The 25,520-nt window shown below is 40.5% G+C and overlaps 1 protein-coding gene across 8 annotated transcripts; it reads right to left on the bottom strand.

Annotated features, from left to right (window-relative positions):
• Positions 1-1,130: 1,130 nt before the first annotated feature.
• On the bottom strand, positions 1,131-25,188 carry LOC100353202 (uncharacterized). 8 transcript variants are annotated; one of them, XM_070058189.2, is made up of 7 exons: positions 24,177-25,186; positions 23,258-23,441; positions 22,110-22,160; positions 16,782-16,997; positions 14,746-14,890; positions 14,393-14,488; positions 1,131-7,128 (listed from the first exon to the last, which is right to left on the bottom strand). In XM_070058189.2, the coding sequence occupies exons 4-7, from the start codon at positions 16,794-16,796 to the stop codon at positions 5,045-5,047; spliced, it is 2,340 nt and encodes a 779-aa protein (XP_069914290.2). In that variant the 5' UTR covers positions 16,797-16,997; positions 22,110-22,160; positions 23,258-23,441; positions 24,177-25,186; the 3' UTR covers positions 1,131-5,044. The 8 variants fall into 8 exon arrangements, with proteins under 8 accessions (XP_069914290.2, XP_069914289.2, XP_069914288.2 ...); XM_070058188.2 differs by having other exon boundaries at positions 22,110-22,163; positions 23,258-23,326; XM_070058187.2 differs by having other exon boundaries at positions 23,258-23,326.
• Between the last annotated feature and the right edge of the window lie 332 nt (positions 25,189-25,520).

Here is a 25,520-nt window from a genome sequence, read left to right as displayed (position 1 = left end):
AGATATTGATCTCTGATTTAGTCCATTTTGTGCTGTTATAAAATTGAAGCTTTTGACTTTTGTCTATGTCCAATCCCTTGTGTTGTAAACTTCCTTGGTTATAAGAAATGTAAAAAAGCCCAGAAGTCAGTCTCACAGGTGGCTGCTTGCCTCCTGTCAAGTGCTGGTCAAGCATCTTGTCTATAGTCACTGTGCATACATAGTAAGATCATTTTGACTGTGGCCTGGCTGAGGGCCATCAAAGCCCTTGACTGCACAACTGGTACTTCAACGTATTGGTAACCAGCAGTGCTGAGCAAAGCCCAGGCACTCTGACTAGGAGATTTGCACTGGGAAAGCAACTGAATTTCCTCTTCTAGTCATCTAGGAGGGACTGGCTCCCTTTTCTTTTCCCAGAAATGCTAGCTCCAAGGACATGCACAATACCCTGGGGGTCGAGTGTGTGTGTAGTTGCAGCAAGGGAAGGAGGAACACGGGAGATGTGAGGCTGCTATCCCTGCCTGAATGACTTCTTAAACCATCAGACTGCTATGCTTTATTCTCCCACGGGGCAGTTGCCTTCCTTACACAAATCTCACAAAGGACCATCTACATGTCCATGCCTGAGGTGTACAATAACAATGGTACATAAGTATGTCCCCAGTCAGAAATGGTCACTAGGCTATATGCAGTACTCAGCGCTCTGACAAAATCCCAGTAAGTGAAGCCCCTGCTGACCTGTTAGGGTATTGTGCTGTTACTTACTTTAAAGGTGGGACAGAGAGCATCTGTGAAACAGGGTGAACCCAATGGCAAGTCATGCCAGGATATGGCCAATCGATTATTCCTGTCTTGGGACATTTGAGGATGGGAAAAGATGAGATATCTCTCCCCCAACCACAGTACAGTGCACACTAAACTGCAATCCTGCCAGCAATTTGGTGGTTCTGCCCAAGTAATCTTTCTGCATCATGAAACCAGTTACTTCGCAAATAGCAGTTAATTGGAAGCTAAGTAGGTGACTCTAATCTTAGATGGACCACCCTGGTTATGATGCTAATTGTTTGAATTGCTTCCTATTCATTCTCCTGGTGAGAAAGGGCTTCCCCCCATGAAGTTATGGAATAGTTGAACACATGACACCAGACAGGTAGGATCAACATTAATTTATTGTTCACAAATACTCTCAGAACATGTAAGGACACCTAGTGCTATTCAGAGCCCACAGGGATCCCACATGGGAGCACAGTGAAAAAACAGGAGCTGTGGGAAGCAATTTTGCAGTATTAACTGGGGGCAGTGGCCTGTTTGCAGTGAGTGGACATGATAGGTTTTTTGAATAATTCCATGGGCTGGCAGGGAAGTGTAACTTGCTCCTCATAGATAAGCAAGAACTGTGCCTGGTCCTACTGATCAGGAGGGCTGTCTGATTAAGGATCTTATCTGCAAGAGCAGAGTAGGGAAGAAAACTTCTGGTTAGGCCATTCTCAGCTGCAGATGTCAGGAGAGCTTAATCTCAAGCCAGTTAATATAATCTGATATATATTAAAGATATATAAAAAGATATACAAAAGCAATTTGAATATTTATTAATTGTGATGATAGTTTCAGTGCTGAGATGGGGCTGACAAAAATACTTTACTATAGAAATAAGATGTCATAAAGGTAATGAGGAACTTAAGATAATTCTGAAAAGACTTAGAAAAGTGAAAAGCTGTACTTAGTAGTTATCAGCCTAACAGTGCTGAGATTGTCCTGTTACCCAAAGCCCTGTAACTCCTCCATGGAAAAACAAGTACTAAATGCCAGGTTTCCTTTTAGTAAATTATATGAGATTTTATATATGTGTATATATATATATTATATTACAATATATATTATTTAATCATATATCAGTTTACATAAACTCATCAATATTGCTATAAACATACAGAGTGTGTTGGTTGGTTATTTATTCATTTATTTATTCAATACAATTTTTAAGCAGAGTATAGGGTATTTAATACACTTTTTTAAGCAGAAAATAGGGTTACACAAAAGTTTAGCAAAAAGTACAAAGAATTCCCATATGGCACTTCATCTCTTCTCCACAGTTTCCTCTAAAAGCATCTTGCATTAGTGTGGTACATATGCTAACAATTTGTTGATCCAATACCAATACATTACTATTAACTAAAGCCCAAGATCTGCATTAGTGTTCATTCTGTTTTGCATTCTGTGGGTTTTGACAATTGTATAATGACATATAACCACCATTACAGTACCCCACAGAAAGACTTGATATCTTCCAAACCCCCTCTCCACCTGTTCATCCCATTCTCCCTTCCTCGGAACCCGACAACCACTTATCTTTTCATGGTCTCCATAGTTTTTTTTCCTTTTCAGAATGTCACAACTACAGCATGAAAGCCTTTTCAGACTGGCCATCTTTTGGCTAACAATATTCACTTAAGGTTCCTTCATGACTTTCTGTGACTGAACAGTATCTTTATTGTCTGCTCATGTATCATCCTGCAACGTTACTATAATTGCTTATTACTGCAAGTAGATTTTATGTTAGAATTTACTACAAAGATAATCACATTATCTGTGAATATAGTTTTGTTTCTTCCTTGCAAATCTATGTGTCTTTCATTTCCTTTACCTGTCTCACTGCATTAGCTAGTATTTTCACAAGGATTCTGAAAAGTAACAATGAGAGGGGACATGTTGTCTTGCTCCTAATCTTAGTGGGAAAGCACCTAAATTTTAGACATTAAATATGTTAGCTTGTAAGCTTTGTAGCAGTTCTTAATCAAGTTGAGAAAGTTTCTGTGTGCCTAGTTTGCTGAGTGGCTTTTATCATGAATAGATCTTTGTCATCAACAGATGCTTTCACATCATTTACTGTATGATGATATTTCATCTTTGACCTGATGGTATGCTATATATATGTAGATTACTGAATGTTAAATAAGCCTTGCATACTTTGTCATGTATATAATCTTTTTCATACTTTGTTATTTGATTTGTTTATATTCTGTTGAAGACTTCTGCCCACGGCAGACACTGGTCTATATATTTCCTTTCCTGTAATACTGGTTTGGTATTAAAAATGCTGGCTTCATGGAATCAGGAGTGTTCCCTTTGCCATTATTTTCTGGAAAACACTGTACTGCACAGAACTGGTATCATTTCTATCTTAAATGTTTGGCAGAATTCACCAGTGAACACATCAGTCCTGGTATGTTTTGTTTTGTTTTGTAAAATTATCTATGATTAATCCAATTCCCCTTAATATGTTTTTTAACAAGATTTATTTTTGAGTGCCAATAGAATCTTAAAAGGAACTGGTCCATATCAGCTAGGTTATCAAATTTTTGGGCACAGTTGTCCATAATCTTCCATGTTCCTTTAAATGTCTATGGGATCAGCCAGCGCCACGGCTCACTAGGCTAATCCTCCACCTATGGCAGCGGTACTCTGGGTTCTAGTCTCGGTTGCTCCTCTTCCAGTCCAGCTCTCTGCTGTAGCCTGGGAAGGCAGTAGAGGATGGCCCAAGTGCTTGGACCCTGCACCCGCATGGGAGACCAGGAGGAAGCACCTGGCTCCTGGCTTCGGATTGGCACAGCGCGCCAGCCAGAGCAGCCATTTGGGGGGTAAACCAACAGAAAGAAGACCTTTCTCTCTCACTGTCTAACTCTGTCAAAAAAAAAAAAAAAGTCTATGGGATCAATAGCAATGGATCCTCCTTAATTTCCAATATCAGCAATTTTTCTCCTTCTTTTATTTAACCAAGTCGAGTTTACCATATTATTAAACTTTCCAAATGACCAGCTTTGAGTTTTATTAAAATTTCTTCCAATTTCATCAATTTTTACCGTAATTTATTTTTCTGCTTATTTTTGATATAATTTCTCTTATTTTCCTAGTTTCCAAAAATGAAAATGATCCACAATCATTCCACAACCTAAGAATACTGGATTGTGTAATCTTATTTACATGATCTGATCATGTAATAGCCTATGACTTTTAAATTGTCAATAGAATCCCCATCCCAGCTTGATTCTGGTTCTGTTCCAGCCTCACTCCTTCACAAACTGTCAAAACTCTGGTTTACAGCCCAACAGACATGAGCAGCATCTAGTCTGTATTTGTGAGCCTTTTCCCTAAGCCCTGTCTTGCAGGGAGCTGCTTACAAATAGTCCTCAAGACAAGGGATGGAGCACAGGTGAGAAGAGAAGAACATTAAGGAATAGGAATTTCTTCTCCCAATGCACAGAATACATTAAGGATAAATCTAATCATTTTAACCTGGTTATTCTACCTCTCTATGCTTTTAAAAGGCTTCATAATCAAACAGTCACAAGAGTGAGGGTTACAAAAAGAATGCAATTAACACCAGTGAACTTCTCAAAATCAAATATTGATTCCTTTGTAACATTGTTGTGATTCAGATTCCAGACTTTTCAGTTTTATAATCTAACTGTGTTGATGGATACTTAAATTGATAGAATTACACACACTCATATAGGGAGCATTTAAAATATAGTAAAATCTGAATATTAAAGTTTGAATCTGGTTATCATAAATTTCTTGTACTTCCTAATATACTATGGTTATATAAGATATTATCATTGGAAATAGCTTGATGACAGGCACATGGGAACTCTGTACTCTTATCGCACCTTCTGTGATTAAACAATTTTATTAATTTCTTAATTTTTTAAAGCTTTATGGTTCTAAAACATACATAAAAATTAGAATTTCTGATGGTTTCAGAAGGACAATTATAGTATCAAACTTGTAGTATTTTATTACTTCTATAGAAAATCTTCAATTTATATTTCTTAAAATTTCACCTCCATATTCCTCCTGAAACAATCTAACTTGCATTTATTGCTGAAACCCTTTACAAATGCCAATAATCTCTAAAACCTGATTCAGTATTGGGATATCACTTAACAGTTGCAATGTTGAATAAGGCCAAATTATAGATGAAAGTTACTGAATGTTCAAGGTCACAACAGAATACTGTGAAATGTAATGGAGGCTATCCTATGGCTGAACATATTTAATATTCATTTCACTCATAAGATTTTTCTCCTGTGTGTGTTCTCTGATGTACAATGAGGTTTGACTTTTGAGAGAAGGTTTTTCTACATATGTTACATTCATAGGGCTTCTCCCCTGTGTGTGATCTCTGATGTTTAGCAAGGTCTGATTTACGGTAAAAAATTTTCCCACATTCATTGCACTGACAGGATTTCTCTCCTGTGTGAGCTCTGTGATGTACGGTGAGGGATGATTTGTGACTAAATGATTTCCCACATTCACTACACTCAAAGGGTTTCTCCCCTGTGTGTTTTCTCTGATGTAAAATAAGCCCTGACTTCACACAGAAAGATTTTCCGCAGTCATTACATTTATAGGGCTTGTCTTCTGTATGAGTTCTCTGATGTACAATTAGAGCTGACTTATGGCAGAAAGCTTTTCCACATTCATTACATTCATAAGGCTTCTCACCTATATGAATTCTCTGATGTTGAGTGAGCTGTGACTTCTGACAGAAGGTTTTCCCACATTCATTGCATTCATAGGGCTTCTCCCCTGTATGGGTTCTATTATGTTTAGTCAGATATGATTTATTGTAAAAGATTTTCCCACATTCATGACATTCATAGGGTTTCTCTCCTGTGTGTGTCCTGTAATGTTGAGAGAGTGTCGACTTATGACTGAAGAACTTCCCACATTCAGGACATGCAAAGGGTTTCTCCCCTGTGTGAGTTCTCTGATGTACTGTCAAGTCTGACTTCAAACAGAAGGTTTTCCCACATTCATAACATTCATAAGGTTTCAACCCTGTATGAATTATTTGATGTCGAGTGAGTACTGACTTGTGGTAGAATGTTTTCCCACATGCATTGCATTCATAGGGTTTATCCCCTATGTGAGTCCTCTGGTGCTGTGTAAGATGTGACTTTTGACAAAAGGATTTCCCACATTCAGGACACTCAAAGGGCTTCTCACCCGTGTGAGTTCTCTGATGTACTGTAAGGTGTGAATTCATACAGAAGGATTTCCCACATTCATAGCATTCATAGGGCTTCAGTCCTGTGTGTGTTCTCTGATGTTTAGTGAGGTCTGACTTCTGATAAAAGGTTTTCCCACATGCATTACACTGATAGGGCTTCTCACCTGTATGCGTTCTTTGGTGTAATGTGAGGGCTGACTTGTGGCTAAAGGCTTTCCTACATTCATTGCACTCAAAAGGTTTCTCCCCTGTGTGTGACCTCTGATGTTTGGTGAGGTTTGACTGCTCCCAGAAAGTTTTTCCACATTCACTACATTGAAAACGTTTCTCTCCTGTGTGTATTCTCTGATGTCGAGTAAGGTGGGACTTCTCCCAGAAAGCCTTCCCACATTCACTACATGCAAAGCGCTTCTCTCCTTTATGAATTTTCTGAAGTTGTAAGAAAGATAACTTCCTCCTGAAATTATTTCCACTTTCATTATATTCATAGTGTCTCATATGTGCTCCATGTTTCCATAGGGTGGACTTCAAACCTAAGGATTTCTGACAATTACTAAACGCATAGTGATTTTCCTTTAAGGGCAGTATCTGATGGAACAAGAGGCATGAATTATCACGGAAAGTTCTCTGATATTCATTTAATTCACAATCATTTTCTTGTGTAATCCCTCTCTTGTGTGTACTGAATATTTCCTTTTCAAGGAAGGTTTCCTGACGTGTGCTGTATTCAAAATCTTGCTCTAAAGTGTGAATCTTCTCATGCTGAGCTGGGTCCTCATGATGACTTATAGTTTCCCCATTTTTAAAAAATTCACTTTTCTCTCTAGTGTGAGTTTTCTCTTGCTTAAATTTGAGCAGAAATTTTCCACAGGCATTAAACTCATCAGGCTTTTTTCCTAAATGGTTTTTCTTACTAATAACCAGTTCTGAAATATTATTGAAATTCAATCCACCTGAGTTAAACTGGCAAAGTACTTTTCTAGAAGGAAAATAATTTATGTCCAAGCTAAATGGTTTTTCGGTTATATTACCTTGTTCCTTAGTCAGTGTTTTGTTATTGATGAATATACATTCCCAAAAATGTTTCAGGTGATTTTCTTTGCTCCTTTCATTTAGGTGATCAGCTTTCCAAATTCCTAGAAATAAGAGAAATTAATCCTACCATACAAATAACAACACATTTCTTAGGAGAATGAGACCTTTAATAAATGCTATATGTTGTAAATGACACTGGTTTTTCATCAATTTTTTAAGGATGAAAATAATTGCAAGTATATTTATGTGTAAATATGCACATGCCTATATATGTGTGTACATATATGTGTAAATGTTTGTATGCACAGAATTTAAAGTATTTGAGGTGAAAACACAAAAAATTAGAAATAAAGGTATGGCACAGACAAAATGGGGAAAAGAATTTGGCTGCTGGAACACACACATCTGATTTCCAATTTATAAATGTTATGCATAATAGTAAATGCTTCCATCTAAACTTCTCCACGCATCCTCCAAAGGAAAAAAAACTATAAGGATCAATATGATGACAACAAATAACATTACCTGAAACAATTCATGACTTTACTATAACAAGGATATAGACCACTTCTAACTTGAAATCCCAACTAAGTAGGGAAATATTCAAGTATAGAAGATACAGACAGCCCGTGTCTTTGATCAAAGTCAGCTGGAGACTGCGGGGATCATAGGGAAAAGAGCAAACAGTCCTGGAATTGAGGGAACACAAAGAAGCCTGTTCCCATAAAAGGGAAAGTTCCACTGAGTGGGAAAGTACTAAGATGTGTGAGTTCAGGAAGATGATTGCTCAGCATACTGGTAGGAAAATGGTGCAGTTTTATCTGTGGCACGATCTACACCCTGATTTACATCCTATGCCCTGGCTCCCACCACCACAGCTGAAAGCCAGGTAGCCACGTGGCCCAACTACCTGTGTCAAGCCCAACTCCCATCCTAATGGGATTCACTGCTCCTGCTTTCCTGCCTGCCCTCCAGCAAAGTTTTAAAAGGGCCTGTTCCTGAACATGTGGCTCTCTTTTGGCTCTTCTCTCCCCTCTCTTGGCTCCTCTCGTCTCTCTTCCCATCTCTCCTCTCCTTGCTAGCTCTCTCCTCTCTGTCTCTCTCTCTTACAGTCTCCTTCTCTCTCTCTTGCCTTCTTCGCCCCTTCCCTCCAGCCTGCTGGCTTTTCCCCAATAAACCCTTTCCCTTACTCAGGTGTTTGGTGTGTTTTGTGATGGCCTAACAGAAACACATAACATATACTGGGAAATGTAAGACATGGCAAGTTAATCAACATCACTAATGAAAATGTACAAACAACAAAGGGATCTTAGGAAATAGGATTTAAATTACAAGAAAACTGTTATAGACTAAATTGTACCTCTCCCCACAACTCAAGCTGAAGTCCTAACATCCAATGTGAATGTATTTGGAGATATGGCCTTTTAGAGAATAATTAAGGCTAAAGAGGTCATAAGGACAGAACTGTAAGAAGACTAGTGTCTTAATAGATGAAGATTCTAGAGTGCATGCTTGCATATTCTCTGTGTGTGTGTGTGTGTGTGTGTGTGTGTGTCCAGAGAAAGGGTCATGTAATGGATGTAATGACACAGCAAGAAGGTGCCATCTGCAAGCCAGAGAGATAGGCCTCACCAGAAACCAACTCTGTGGCACCTTGATCTTGTAGTCTAAGCCTACAGAATTGTAAGAAAAGAAACTTACATTGTTTAAGCAACCCAGTCTTCATATTTTATTTTGCTTCTCAAGCAGAATTTTTTTATAAAAAGCTCAAAGGGAAATTAGACATAACTGAAATTTTAATAAACAGTACTGAATTAGGACATGAAACAAGATGAAAAGGCAACATAAGAAAATGAAGAAAAAAGAAAATTAAATGTAAAGAAATGTTCTTGTAGTTCCAATTAAAATTATCATGTTTAACACACACATACATTTATACTTTGTAAAAATAAATAAAACAAGTCTAATACTAAAAACTATTAAGGAAACTCTCCACAAATGAAATAGGACCTGATCCACATATTCAAAGGAGCCACCATGAATTTGGGAAAGAACAGACTTGTCTACTACAACAGCTAAGTAAAACTACAAGGCCTTAAAATTAAATACAAATTCATGTAGACATCAGAAGCCACGTGCAGGGGCCCAAGCACTTGGACCATCCTCTACTGCTTTCCCAGGCCATAGCAGAGAGCTGAATCAGTAGTGAAAAGCTGGGACTCAAACCAACGCCCATATGGGATGCTGGTACTGCGAGCAGCAGCTTTACCGGCTACACAGCAACTTTATCACAGTGCTGGTCCTTGGAGTCCTATGTATCTTTTGTTCAATTTCACTCCAGTAGTCCAGTTCACTTAACACCAGAAATACATTATGAGGAGTACATCCCTAGGTGATTTTATATGGAACACCATAGTATTCTTATAAAATCAAGAGTTTTAGTAAATATACATTTAGTGTGTGTGTGTATATATATATATATATGTTTAGTAAAGATACATTTAAGGTATCTGCCAGTGTAATACAGTATGCTGTTTAACAGCAGTTTTTTTTCTATAAGTCTAAGAAGTACATTCTAAAATAATAATAGAAAGTATAACATAGCAAATACACAAACCAGTAAACATCTGTTAATTATCATTATCAAATGTCATATACTGGGGCTGACATCCCACATGAATGCTGCCTCTACTTCTGATCCAGCTCCCTGATAACGGAACAGCCTGGGGAAACCAGTGGACGATGGTCGAAGTACTTGATGGCCTGTCAGCCACGTGGGAGACCCAGAGGTTCGTGGCTCTTGGCTTTGGGCTAGCCCCACCCCAGCCAATGTGACCATCTGGAGAGTGAATCAGTGGATGGAATATCTCTCTCTCTCTGTTTCTCCCTCTCTTTCTGGGACTCTTTCAAATAAATTTTTAAAAAAATCTTTTTTAAAACATGTTATATACTGTACTTAATTATATATGCTATACTTTTATATAACTGGTAGCCAGGTTTGCTTACATCAGACACTACAAACAAGTAAGGAAAGTGTTTTTGCTATGATTTTAGAATGACTACAATGTCTCTAGGCAATAGGAATTTTTTAGCTGTTATAATGCTTTATTAAATGTTTTTAAAATGTATACTTTTTATTTGAAAGGCAAAGATACAGAGAAACAGAAACAGATTTTCCAACCACTGGTTTACTCCCCAAATACCTGCAATAGCCAGGGATCGGTCAGTCCATGGCCAGAGTCTAGAACTCAATCAGGGTCTCCCACATGGGTGCCAGGGACCCAACTACTTGAGCCATCACAGTTACCTCCCATTGTATGCATTAGCAAGAAGCCAGAACCAAAGTACAGCTGGAGCTGGGACTCAAACACAGGCACTTCAAAACAGAACAAAGGTATACCAAGCAATGTCTTAACTGCTGGGCCAAATGTCCACCCCATCATAACCATATGGGACCACTGTTGTATACACAATCCATCATTCACCAAAACATCATTATGTAGCACATGACTATCTAACTTTTTATGGAATGACTATAAATGGTGCTGTTTTTAATTTAGACTTTCATGTGTTTCACTGTTAGTAGAGAGAAATGTGATTTATACCTGTGTTCACCTTATATCCTGAAACTTTGTGGAAATCACTCATTAGTTGTAAAGATTTAAAATTCCTTAAAATTTTCCATATACACAATATTATCTGTAAATATGAACAGTTTTGTTTCTTCTCTGTGTATCTGTATGTCTTCTATTCCCTTTTGTTGTCTTACTGTGCTAGATAGAAGTTACAGTACTATAGGAAATAGTGGTGGTAGTGAACATACTTGCAATGTCCCCAGTTTACAGGAAAAGCATTTGGACTTTCACCATTAAAGATTATATTTGCTGGGGGCCGGCACTGTGGTGCAGCGGGTTAAAGCCCTGTCTTGAAGCGCCGGCATCCCATATGGGTGACAGTTCTAGTCCCGGCTGCTCCACTTCTGATCCAGCTCTCTGCTATGGCCTGGGAAAGCAGTAGAAGATGGCCCAAGTCCTTGGGCCCCTGCACCCACATGGGAGACCCAAAGCATGCTCCTGGCTATTGGCTCTTGGCTTCAGATTGGCAAAGCTCCAGCCACTGTGACCAACTGCGGAGTGAATCAGTGAATAGAAGAGTCTGTCTGTCTGTCTGTCTCTCTCTCTCCTTCTCTCTCTGCCTAACTCTTTCAAATAAACAAATCTTAAAAAAAAAAAAACCTGTATATATGAAATACATGAAATTTGTTCCCTTTATATAAATTTTAACAGGTACATTTGCAACTTTGTCATAGTCTATTAGCATCGACATTTTTTCACTTCAAGTGGAATGTAGAAATCTTAGTTCCATTTAAGTGACTTCACTCTCCTCACTATTAAAATATAATTGCTGCCGGCACCGCGGCTCACTAGGCTAATCCTCCACCTTGCAGCGCCGGCACACCGGGTTCTAGTCCCGGTCGGGGTGCCGAATTTTGTCCCGGTTACCCCTCTTCCAGGCCAGCTCTCTGCTGTGGCCAGGGAGTGCAGTGGAGGATGGCCCAAGTGCCTGGGCCCTGCACCCCATGGGAGACCAGGATGAGTACCTGGCTCCTGCCATTGGATCAGCGCGGTGTGCTGGCTGCAGCGCACCAGCCACGGCGGCCATTGGAGGGTGAACCAACGGCAAAAGGAAGACCTTTCTCTGTCTCTCTCTCTCTTACTGTCCACTCTGCCTGTCAAATATATATATATATATATATATATATATATATATATAAAAATAAAATTGCCAGGCCAATACTGTGGTACAGTGGGTTAGGCTGACACCTACATGCTAGCATCCTATATCTGAGTGCCAGTTCAAGTCCCAGCAGTTCCACTTCCAATCCCGCTCCCTGATAATGTGCTGGGGAAAGCAGCGGAAGATGGCCAAAATGCATGGAAGACACAGATGGAGCTCTGGGCTCCTGGTTTCAGTCTGGCCCTGCCCAAGCCGTTGTGAACATTTGGAGAGTGAACCAGGAAATGGAAGATCTCTGTGTCTAACCTCTTTCTCTGTCACTCTGCCTGTCAAACAACTAAATCTTTAAAAAAGTAAAATATAATTGTCTTAGGTATATCCTCTACATATACAGAATCAAATCATGTATTATAAATTTTGCTCTATCAAATACTAGTATTATTTTAGGAAGTCAGAAGGATGCTTGTTATATTTACTCCTATTTTTTTCTAACTTCCAACATTCTCTCTTCTCTGAAGTTCCATGCCCCCCTGCATTATTTCCCTTAGAAATTCCTCTTGCCATATTTTAAAGGCAACACTTTCAGTTTTCTTTTGTCTGAGAATACCTTTAGTTCACCTTCTTTAGTCATGTATTTTCACAAAATATAAAATTTTAATTTAATAGTTCCTTTCTTTCAGCACTTGAAAAAACGTACTACTTCCTCCAGGCCATAATGGTTTCAGATGAGAAAGATGCTGGCGTTCACCCTGGGCACTATGTTGCTCCACAGTGAGTCCTTTCAGAACTGTCTGCCTTTAACTTGCGAAAGTTCAATTTCTTCTGGTTTACCATACCTGGTGTCACTATACAAGAAGCTTTCAGACGTTATTTCTTCAATTACTTTAAATATTTCAGTCTTCTTTTTCTAGTACTCTGACGTTACAAATGTCAGTATTGTTGTCATTGCCCTACATTCAACTCTTCTCGTACCTCATGCCTTCCAGTTTCTTTAACCCACCACAATCACTTAGGAGGAGAACTTCAACAGTCCTTTAATAGGCTCTCTATGCTCACACCCATCCCCACGTCTTCTCTACAGAGCCACATGATATCTTACACAAATATAAATCAGATGCTACTCGTTTACTGATTTAAGAAAAAAAAATTAAGTCATGTAGTAATGGTTAGGACCCTCCCATCTTCTGGAATACAGTTGGCTATCTGACATCATCTCCTGCCACTAACTCCAATCAAAGAATTCCCTTCAGCCACTGTGACTTTTGTGTTCTTTCTCAAAATCACCAAGCACATTTCTGCCCATGGACTTAGCAGCTGCTGTTGCCCATACTGACAAGAGAAAGAATCCTAACAGCTCACACAATCACTTCATTCAAAGTTCTTACCTGTTTTCCTAGATGATTCTTTGTAAATTACCACATTTGATAAACGTGTGATTTCTTTGATACTCTTCACAAGACATTAAATATGCAAAGTATCTGTTTTTATGTTTAGTGGTATTTGTATAAACTCATTTAGAGACATTATTTTAAAATTATACCCTCAGGTCTTAGAAAATGACTGCACAGGGGCTGGTGTGTGGTTTGGCAGGTAAAGTCATCACTTGCAATGCAGCATCCCATAAGCACCAGTTCATGTCCCAGTAGGTCCACTTCTAATTCAGCTCCATGCTAATACCCTAGGAAAGACAGTGGAAGATGTTTGGGCCCCTGCCACCCATGCAGGAGATGTGGAAGAAGCTCCTGGCTTCAGACTGGCCCATCACTGGCCATTGCAGCCATCTGGAGAGTGAACCAGTAGATGAAAGATACCTCTCTCAGGGCCAGCACTGTGGCACAGTGGGTTAACGCCCTGGCCTGAGGCACTGGCATCCCATATGGACACCGGTTCTAGTCCTGGCTGCTCCTCTTCTGATCCAGCTCTCTGCTATGGCCTGGGAAAGCAGTACAAGATGTCCCAAGTCCTTGGGCCCTGCACCCACGTGGGAGACCTGGAAGAAGTTCCTGGCTCCTGGCTTCGGTTCGGCACAGCTCTGGCTGTTGCGGCCATCTGGGGAGTGAACCATCAGATGAAAGACCTCTCTCTCTCTCTGCCTCTCCTTTGTGTAACTCTGATCTTCAAATAAATAAATAAATCTTTAAAAAAAAAAAAAAAAGATACCTCTCTCTAACTTGGACTTTCAAATGAATAAAACTTTAAAAAAAGTAAGAAAGAAAATAATTGCATATAGTAAGGACTCAAAATTATTTTTGGGATTAAGAAATGAATATATGAAAGAATGTCTGGCAACAAAAAGAATACAGCAATGTAGCACAATGGACCTAAGGTGGGCAACAGAAACTGCTTGAAGAAATGTGACGTAATCAAGAAAAACAACAGTAAATTTCAGAGTGCAAAGAAGGGACCAATCAGATATAAAAATGACAGTCAAAAATTAATTAAAAATAGAAAATCTTTTGTGAGAGGCATATCTAGTTTCACTGAAGAATCAGTATTCTCCATCACCACAAGGGTTACTACCTATAAAGAGACATTTTTGAAAAATGTTCCAAAGTTGCCAAGCTCTCAATGAACTACAAGGAATACTAAATGCCCAGATGTTCATCTGTACAGCAAACATTAACTCACCTGGGAAACTCTGGTTGGAGAATTCTTCCTCCAGTATCCACGGCTCTTCACCCTGCTCCAGCCTGAAGATCACCTCTGGTTTGGTAACACAAAACCCTGTTAACCAGAAATAATTTAGGATTTGGATCAGAGAGTCTAGATTTCACAGTCTCTGAAAGGAAAGGAAAACTCTGGAGCTGCTCAGTGAAGAGGTCATGGGAACACAAATATCTTCTGGCTACCTATATATAATCAACAGAAACAGATTCTTGGATTCCAACTCTAAATATCATTAAATTGTACAGGGTGCCCTTAAGCTTCATAACTGAAGAGATCATCAAATGTCCTGGAATTATATAGCCAACAGGCCTTACCTACTGAGACGAGGTGGCTATAGTTCTCCAGCATCACATCTCTATATAGAGACCTCTGACTGGAGTCCAGGTGCTGCCACTCTTCCTGGGTGAATCCTACAGTCACGTCCTTAAATGATACTGCTCCCTGGAATTTCTGTTCCATCTGAAAAGTTCCAAATTAGATGACATGGAAAAGCTGCATGGGATTAACCCATGATTATTGTTTACACATTACCTAAATGGTTTACAGAATATTTTGCTTTATACTGTGGGGAGGAAAAAGAAATCGTAACAGGAATGTTCTACCATTGTATTATAGATTCATGCAAAAAGAATTGGCAAGTTCCCAGAATGCACCTATAACAATTATAGGAAATGCTAAGATTAATAAATATCTTCTTGCATTTAAGGACCATATAATCTGTAAGAAAATATAATATATGCAGAAACATGTTACAAGTGCTAAACTGAAAGTGCATACAAAATAGATTAATGTTATAGCTAAGGAGCAAAATTACTACTGTTTTGAGTTTCACTAGGGAAGTACAGTTGATGGTAGAACAGTAGCATGTTCTCCATAAGCACAGGCCATGGCACAAGCAGACAAGGTGTTTCTAACACATTCAAGAAATCCACAGAAAGGCAAATAGCACAGGAGATGAGGATATGCCTGAGAGAAAGAACCATGGAAGTTATTCAGGGAATTGATGGTTGAGTAACTTTATTTTTTTTGAAAGTTAAAAATAGAAATACATAAACTAGCTCTGAACATAATCCCATTTAAATTCAAAACACTTTTGTAGGCAATAGTACAAGTCATTGAGTCCATTCACAAGGCACTGGGGCAATCAGTCCTTTTTACATTAACTGAAGAAAAATGGACATCCTTTACAGACCTTTTTTTAAGATTGGAAACAGAGGTCAGGGGAGCCAAATCAAGACTGTAAGGTGGATGCCTAATGATCTGCTGCTGAAATTGACAAAACTGCCCTTGTTTGAACAGGGAAATGGAACAAGAGCATTGTCGTGATGGAGAAGTACTCTTCGGATGAACTTTCTGTTAGTTTTTCTGTCAAAGCTTTGGCTTTCTCCAAATACACTAAGCGGCAGATGTTATTGTTCTTTTGTCCTCCAGAAAGTCAACAAGCAAAATGCCCCAAGCATCACAAAAACTGTTGCTGTGACCTTTGTTCTTGACTAGTCTGTTCTGGCTTTCACTGGACCACGTCCACCTCTTGGTAGCCATTGCTTTGATTGTGCTTTGACTATGGATCATACTGGTAAGGCCATGTTTCACGTCCTAATGCAATTCAGACTCTTGACTTCACTTGCATAAAGTTTCCACAGAAAGCTCTGCCCTTGTCTTCAGCTGATCTGGGTGCAGAAGCCTGAGCACCCACCAAGTTTGCTTAACTTTAGTTTTTCAATCAGAACTGTGTAAGCTGAACCAATTGAGATGTGTATGGTGTTGGCTATTGTTTCTGCTGTTAATCATCAATCCTCTTCAATTAGGACACAAACAAGATTGATGTTTCCCTTGCAAATTGATATGAATAGTCAGTCACTGTGGCTTCATCTTCAACATCATCTCTCCCTCCTTTTTAAAACAAGTTACCCACTTGTAAACCAATTTCTTTTGAGCATTGTCCCCATAAACTACTTGTGAAGTATCAATGATTGTGCATTTTTCCATCCAAGCTATACCATAAAATTTAAAGTTTGTTCTTGCTTCAATTTTGGCAGAGTTAAGGATACCTTAATAGGGACTCATTTCAAACTGATGTCTTATCTTTCCATATGCCTCAAACTATTTTCTGTTCAAACCTATTATAACAAGCTTATTTTGTTGCAAATGAATTATTGAAATGCATGCATAGTTTATTCACAATATTCATTCTCCATGAACTTTTTGAAGACCCTGTGTATTGCTCCTTGCCTTATCTTTTGTGCAACTGGGCAGAGTTGGCACACGGGCATGCCCTGCCTTCATTAGCCCTGTCTCATACCTGCTCTATAAATAGAGTATGATAACATCCCCTCTTGTGCTGACTCACCAAAGCAAAGTCCATGAGTCAGGGCCTGCCTGGAGGTGTGGATCAGTTCATCTCTGGGACCTCCTTGAGAGTCCTTATGTCCTTTCATCTTCAGCTTTTCAGCAATTCAAATTCTAATATGACCAGAGAGGCATGGATTTTTGACAGCATGTTCAAGATGACTGGAATTGCAGATGATGACCATGGTTCTTGTTCCTGCTCTCTGGCACAGTGTCTCTGAAGTAAAAGCCAGTGTTAGGATGCTGAAATCTTCACTCATAATGTCGTCTCCAATATATCTTATATATATATACATATATATATGATAATTTACTATGTTCAAGAATATAACAACACAAGAGATCTACAGAAGAAAATTGTAAGGCATAGGTTATAAATTGTAACTTAATTCTCATTAAGATTTTAAAAACTTAGAAAGACAGCCTACTTTATTTCGTAAGAACTTATCTCATTCCTACAGCAAAATAGTTTAGGCATGGTTTTTAATCAAGATAAGTCTCAAAAATACCAAATTTGAAACATGTTACTGGAAGTCTAGAATGAAAATAAGGATTTAACAGGCATTATTAATTTGACTTTGTTGATTTACAAGAGTGAATCACAGGCTGACAAGAACTGATGAAAGAAAATAAAAGTAGAATCTGAGGGAAAATCACTTTTTAACTGGCTTATGGAGAATGAACAAGTCAAGACAACCATGAATTTTTCTTAAGGACAGAAAGAAGAGTAAAAATGCTATATAACCCAATAGATGATCATATCTATAGATCTCTTGGCAAACTAGGAATAAAAAGAAATTTCCTCAATAACACATACAATTTCTGTAAATACCTCTATCAAATATCATATTTAGGGGCTGGCACTGTGGCACGGTGGGTAAAGCCACCACCTGCAGTGCCGACATCCCAAATGGGCACCGGTTTGAGACCTGGCTGCTCCACTTCCAATCCAGCTCTCTGCTATGGCCTTGGAAAACAGCAGAAGATGGCCCAGGTCCTTGGGCCCTTGCACCCATGTGGGAAAGCTGGAAGAAGTTCTTGCTGGCTTTGAATTGGCCTTTCTCCAGCCATTGCAGCCATTTGGGGAGTGAACAAGCAAATAAAAGATAGCTCTCTCACTCTCTCTCTCCCTCTCTCTCTCAGCAGATAAAAAAATCTCTCTCTGTCTCCCTCCCTCCCTCTCTCTATTTGCATCTGCCTCTGCCACTCTGTAACTCTTTCAAATAAATAAATAAATCTTTTCTAAAAATCACATTTAATGTTGAAATATGGAATGTATTCAACTTAAAAACCAGGACTAATATAAGAATGCTTGCTGTTTCCAATTTTATTCAACATTTTCTAAAGTCCTTAGAGTAATAAATAAAACAATTATATACATGGAAAAATCTAAATAAAAGCACTATTTTATAAACTGGTTATGAGTTCACGAAAACAAATGTTAGGTATTTTATTAGTACAATCAGAAAAGTAATATATTTGAAAGACATAATTAACAACAGTAGGAAGAATATAAAAATCTCTATAAAGAGAATTATAAAATACAATGAAGGAAACTTAACAAGCACCAAAAGAATGGAATAACATTAACAGACTGCCAGATGGGAAGGCTCAGTATCATAAAAATATCAATTCTCCCCATGATGTCATACATACAGAAGCATGGCAATCTCAAAACCCCAGCTGATACTCTGAGGAATATCAGGCTAATTCATAGGAGGAAATGCAAAGGCCTGTGAATAAAACAAGCAATTTTGAAGAAATCAAAGTCAGCAGAAATACTATCTTATTTCAGATACCATAATGAAGATAGAATAACACAGGCTTAAATGACACAGGCTTAATGACACAGAACAGTGACCTCAAAAATAGGCCCAAGTATAGTCATTTGATTCACAACAAGAGTGACAGGAGAACAATCATTTCAATAAATGGTTCTAGTTTAATGATAATGAATATTCATGGATCTCTTATGTGTAAAGAGAAATCCTCATTAGCATGGGTCTAAAGTTTAGAAGCCAAAGCAATAAAGTGACAGAAAATATCACAGGAAATTTTTCTTCATGATATCAGGATAAGCAAAGACTTTTAAACAGGACACAAATTAATCATATTATATTAAAATTAGCCATCTTTCTTAATAGAAAGAATAAAAATGTAACCCAGAGCAGGGAAAGATATTTGGAAAACATACACTAAAGTAGTACATACATCTTTCCTTATTTTATGAACTCTGGCATGGACCACATATTATGTCATACTAGTATATCCACACTTCCTTCAAAAAATAGTATGTACATGTATATACATATAGGAATATGTATATAAAGTATTTATTATAAGTGAACGCAGTAAAATATTAAAAAGTGTTAAATATGTATGTACTCATTCATAAATATTCTTGGTACCTTTGCAAAACTAGGCAAATGGATTTATATCATTTGAAGCTTCTGCACAGCAAAGAATCAACAGAGACAACAGAATGTAGAAAATATTTGCAAGCTACTCACCAACAAATAATTAATCCAGATTATATAAGGAACTCAAGAAACTCAACAACAAAAACAGCCCAGTTATGAAACAGCCAAAGGATCTGAATGGTCATTCTCAAGAAATACAAACTGCCAGAGCCAGCGCTGTGGCTTAGCAGGTAAAGCCGCTGCCTGCAGTGCTAGTATCTCATATGGGCACCAGTGCAAGATCCAGCACCTGCATGGGAGACCCAGAAGAAGCTCCTGGCTTCTGACTTCTGGTCAGCCCAGATTCAGCCATTGTGGCCATTTGGGGAGTTAACCATTATCAGGAAGCTGGATTGGAAACAGAGTAGCTAGCTGAGACTTGAACTGGCACTCTGATATGATACAGGTGTCCCAAGTGGTGGCATAAACCATTGTGCCACAGTGCTCACCCCAACAGGGTGTATTATGTAAGGAATATAATTCAGTGGAGACACATTCACAAATATTTGTGTATCAAATAAAATACATCCACACATTTAGAAACTATATATATTATATATAGAGAGAGAGCAAATTCTATATAAAACATAGAACGTAAATAGTATGCCTCTGCCTCTCTGTAACTCTACCCTTCAAATAAATAAATAAATAAATAAAAAGAGGCCGGTGTCGCGGCTTACTTGGCTAATCCTCTGCCTGAGGCGCCAGCACCCCGGGTTTTAGTCCCGGTTGGGGCACCAGATTCTGTCCCAGTTGCTCCTCTTCCAGTCCAGCTCTCTGCTGTGGCCTAGGAAGGCAGTGGAGGATGGGCCAAGTACTTGGGTCTCTGCACCCACATGGAAGACCAGGAGGAAGCACCTGGCTTTGGATCGGCGCAGCGCGTCGGCCATAGCGGCCATTTGTGGGGGTGAACTAACAGAAGGAAGACCTTTCTCTCTGTCTCTCTCTCTCTCTCACTGTCTAACTCTGCCTATCGAAAAAAAAAAAAAGAAAGAAATACAGGCAGCAGAAAAAAGACTCCATAAGACTAGCAAAGTAAACCACAATGAGATAGCCTACTACAAAAAAGTAACAAACACTAAGGACAATGCAGAGAAAGAGAAATTCTTACACACTGCTGGTGGGAATATAAATTAGTATAGCCGCTACAAAAGATAATATGGAGAAGACTTAAAAAACTAGAAATAGAACTGCTACGTGATCTAGCAATCCCATTATGGTGGATATATCCAAAAGAAATGAAACCATCCCATTAAAAAGATACCTGCACCACCATGTTTACTCCAGCGCTAGTCAAGATAGACAATCAACCAATGATGAATGGATAAAGAAAATGAGGTGTATATACACACATAAAAAAAGAATAAAATGTTACCTGCAACAACATGGACATAACTACGGACATTATGTTAAGTTAAATAAGCAGACACAGTAAGACAAATATCACACATGGGCCCTCACATGAGGAAGCCAAAATGAAGTTGACCTGAACATGACCTGAATATGGAAGAGACAGGTTAGAGAGAGGTTAGATAATGGGTACGAAATCAGATAGGAGTAAGCTCCCTGCATTACAAAGTACAGCAGGGTGACCACAGCTCACAATAATCGATTATATACTTCCTGAGTACGTAAGAGGATCTCAATGGCTCCAATCAACAGGTCATGAGAAAGGGAAACGTTACGTGACATGATCCAATCAGCACACAATGTTTACAATTATTGAAGCTTTACCCACTGCACCACAGCACTAGCCCCTAAAACAGTAACATTTTTAAAAACCCTTATTGGTTCTGCAAATACTTTCATAAACATGACAATACATTTTAAAACATATATATCAGGGCCAGCACTGTGGCATAGCAAGTAAAACCACTGCACACAACGCCAGCATCCCAAATGGGCACTGGTTTGAGTCCCAGATGCTCCACTTCTGATCCAGCTCCCTGCTATGGCCTGAGAAAGCAGTGAGAGATGGCCCCCAAGTCCTTGGGCCCCTGCATCTGCATGGGAGAACTAGAAGAAGCTCCTGGCTCCTGACTTCTGATCAGCTCAGCTCTGGTCATTGGGGCCATTTGGGGAGTGAACCAGCAGATGGAAGACCTTTCTCTCTCTCTCTGCCTCTGCCTCTCTGTAACTCTGCCTTTCAAATAAATAAATAAATCTTTAAAAAAAAAAAAAGTATGTATTGCCATTTCCAAAAGATTTGAAAATATTACTATCCCATCATTAAAAAACAAAAAAACTTTAAAAAAAAAGATATCCTCCAGAAATCTTTGTCTTCCCAGGAATCACTCTGTCTGAATCCAAAATTTAATGTCTTCCTCTCTGCCATGGTTATTGGAAACATCAGAGACATCTGCAGCTCAACTTCACGACTCAACACATATACATCAACACATCAACTTGGCCCTGCTATTGCTCACTTACTGTGGATTTTCTGGGATGTCTGATTTTTATCTATTGCTAATTTCTCATTTTTACATATTAACTTTTTTTAAAAGATTTATTTATTTTATTTGAAAGTCAGAGTTACACAGAGAGAGAAGGAGAGGCAGAGAGAGAGGTCTTCTATCCACTGGTACACTCCCCAATTGGCCGCAACAGTCAGAGCTGTGCCAATCCAAAGCCAAGAACCACATGGGTACAGGAGCTCAAGGACTTGGGCCATCTTCTACTGCTTTCCCAGGCCATAGCAAAGAGCTGAATTGGAGCAGCCGGGACTTGAACTGGCCCCCATATGAGATTCCAGAACTGCAGGTGGAGGCTTAGCCCACTATGTCACAGTGCCGGCCCCAACTTACTAACTCTTATAAATTCACAAAACCCACTGGGAAACAAAGCGGGGAATGAATAAGCAGACAGCTTACCGTATTCATTGTATGCTGTTTCTTGGACAAATGCAGACAATTCTGAAGCTACTGCTGGGTTAAAAGAAGAATGGGGTCATGAAAGACCTGGCTGTCCTCAATCCTCCTGCCCTAAAATCCTACACATACCCACCAAACAAAATGCTCCCCGTGAGAAAATGTCAACACCCCTCTCACCCTTCAGAATAACAGGGGAATGGTACAAGATAGATAATACGACTAACCTAATTACGTAGCACTTAAGCACAAAGACATCTTTTTTAAATTATTTATTTAAAAGGCAGAGCAGAGAGAGAAAGATCAGGCACAAGAGTGAGAAAGGGGGCCAGCACTGTGGCGTAGTAGTAGGTTACATCTCTGCCTGCAGCGCCAACATCCCACTTTGGCACCAGTTCAAGTCCTGACCATGCCTCTTATGATACAGCTCTCAGCTAATGGTCTAGGAATGGCCCAAGTGTCTGGGCCGCTGCACTCACATGGGAGATTCGGAAGAAGCTCCTGGTTCCTGGTTCCAGACTGGCCGAGCCCTGGCCATTGTGGCCATTTGAGGAGTGAACCAGTGGACAGAAGACCTCTCCCTATGTCTGTAACTCTGCCTCACAAATAAATAAAGAACTCTTCAAAAAGAGTAAGAAAAATCTTCCATCCTCAGGTTCACTTCCCAGAAGACTATAACAGCTAGGGCTGGGGCCAGGGTGAAGCCAAGAGCCAGGAATTCCACCTGAGTCTCCCACATGGGTGGTAGGGATCCAAGTATTTGGGCCCTTACAGGCTGCCTTCCCAGGTACATTAGCAGGGACCTGGATCAGAAGTAGAACAGCCAGGATGTGTGATACAGTGCTCTGCTATGGGAGCTCTGACACTGGATGCCTGCCTGGCAGGCAGCACAAGATTTTTCACTGAGTAAATATAAATATTGGCTTCCTAAGGATTTTTAATAATGTAAATTTCCTTTGGTATTTACAATTTAAAATTACAATACTGGTTAAACAACAATATCGTGTATTAACAATTCACTAAACTGCTGTAAAATATGCTCAGGGCTATCATTTTCCTACTCCTGTTACTTAACCTTGGGCTACTGACTCCATAGAGAGCTATCAAAAACAGTGCTTCAAGGAAAAGGAATGTTTTAGGGGCTGGCATACCATATCCCATACGTGTGCAGGTTCGAGTCCCAGCTGCTCCACTTCCCATTCAGCTCCCTGATAATGCACCTGGGAAAGCAGTGGAAGATGGCCCAAGTGCTTGGACCCCTGCACCCACGTGGAACCCAGAAGAAGCTCCTGGCTCCTGGCTCCAGACCCACACAGCTTCAGCCATCACAGCCATCTAGGGAGTGAACCAGCGGATGGAAGACCTCGCCTCTCTCTCCCTCCCTCTCTCTGTAACTCTGCCTTTCAAATACATAGATCTTTCAGGAAAAAAAAAAAAAAAAGAGGAAAAAAAGAAAAATAATGTTTTAACACCTTTAATTTTATTGCTGTTTCTAAAAGGATGTTTTATAAGTCACTCGCTTCTGTGGAAAGTGAAGAGCACCGACTTAGGAGTCAGGAGAACTGATTTTCAGTCTTCACTTCTGAAAAGTCACTAATCTTCAGAACAAAACAAAAAATTTCTACGAAATGAGACAAGAACAGGTAACTTTCTAAGACCTTTCTCAAAAGCAGGGAGAGTCGATATGAGAAGGCAGTGAGGGACACGGCCAGACAGCATTGCAGGAGGAACCGAGGAGCGCAGCCTGCGGGCACAGGGCCGCGCCCGGAGACCCGCGGCCGGGCGACCCCTCCTCCGGGCCCGGGCCCGGGCCCGCGCCTTCCCGCCCTCTCCCCGCACCGCCCCCGCCGCGCATGCGCACCCGCCCCCGCGCGCGGCCCGCACGTCGGGGCAGCACGGAGGGCGCCTGGGACCCGGTCTGACCCAGGCGGCTCTGCCTCACTTCCCGCCCTCCGGGGACCCTCCGGGATCCCACGGGGCCCACCCCGCACCGCCCGGCACCCGCCGGCTCCGTCCCTTCCCCAGCCGCGCGAGGCCTTCTCGGTCCTCGCCCAACCCTCCAGGCCTCACCCGTGTGCTACACTGGTCCTAGAAGACCGTGTCCACCGGGCGGCTCCACGACGCCCCCACCGCGAGAGTGGAGGAAACAGGAGGCGCGGCGGAAGCCCACAGTGGGCGCAGCTGGGGAACTACGCATGCGCGAAGCCCGCGCGCAGGCTGACGTCGCTGGTCGGAACTACGTTTCCCGAGAGGCTCCGCGAGCCGCCGGTCGGGTTGGCTGGGAGACGCGGCTGCGCAGGGTGCCTGGGACGTGGGGTAGCTAAAGTGAGCGCCTGGTGGACGGTGGTGTGGGGTCCTCACGGTGACACCGAAGCGGAGTACGGAGCCTTGCGGCGCTTGCGCTCAGACCTCGGCGGGCGCTGCGCGGTGGCTGCTGCGCCATTGGGGCGCCCCGGGGTGCTGGCGGTCAGCCGGGGATGATGGGATGCGGGAGCAGCCGAAAACATTGAGGGTGATTAGAATACTCTGGAGCTGGGTGGTGGTGCTGAATTATCTGTTTTAATAATACTTTTTAAAATGAAGACACAAGAGGCGCAAATGTCTAAAGCAAAGGTGAAGGGCCCTTGCTGGGGTGATATTAAAACAAGCACCTTGCAAAAAGAGGTACCCTGGTCCACTGTTGGTGGGAACCTAAGCTGGACCGCTGTGGGAGACAGTATGGAGACGCCGCAGAAGTCTGAATACAGACCCAGCCATCCCACTCGGAGTTTCCCGAACCACAGGAAGTCGGCATGTGAAAGAGCTATCTGTGCCCCCAATTTCATTGCAGCGCAATTGCAATACCTAAGATATGGGGTCAACCCAGATGTCCATCAGCTGTTGAATGGATAAAGAAATTATGGTACATGTGTACACTATGGAGTATATGTAGTGAAATCCCGTCTTTTGCAACAACATGGACACAACTGGAAACCATTATGCTCAGTGAAATAAGTTAGTCCCCAAAAGACAGATACCATGTGTTTTCCTCGATCTGAGGTAGCTGATAGAGTACCTGAAATGTAATGTTTTGAGATTGGATGATTGTTCACAGCTCTTATCGCCTCTGTTGAGGCCCACTGTTTTTGGTTTTGGTTTTTTTGTTTTTTGTTTTTTGTTTTTTTTTTTTTGGTTGTTGTTTTCTTTTTCTCTTCATACTATGTGTTGGACTCTTTTACTTAGAGTAGGGTTAACTATACGATCATTAAGTATACTGAAAATAGAGCTTTGTAAAAATTGAGAGTGGGAAAGAGAGAGGAGGAGGAAGGGTTGGAGTGTAGGTGGCAGGGAGGGTGGGGGAAAGTGCCACTGTGTTCCAAATCTGTATATTTGAAATATACATACTTAAATGAAATTTTAAAAAATGAGCATCTT

Source organism: Oryctolagus cuniculus, chromosome 15 (assembly GCF_051225735.1).
Source record: "Oryctolagus cuniculus isolate XC-2025 breed Fujian yellow rabbit chromosome 15, ASM5122573v1, whole genome shotgun sequence".
In the NCBI taxonomy this organism is placed as follows: Eukaryota; Metazoa; Chordata; class Mammalia; order Lagomorpha; family Leporidae; genus Oryctolagus; species Oryctolagus cuniculus.
Note: the sequence above shows the minus strand (reverse complement) of the source record. Positions and strands in the feature narration are given on the sequence as shown.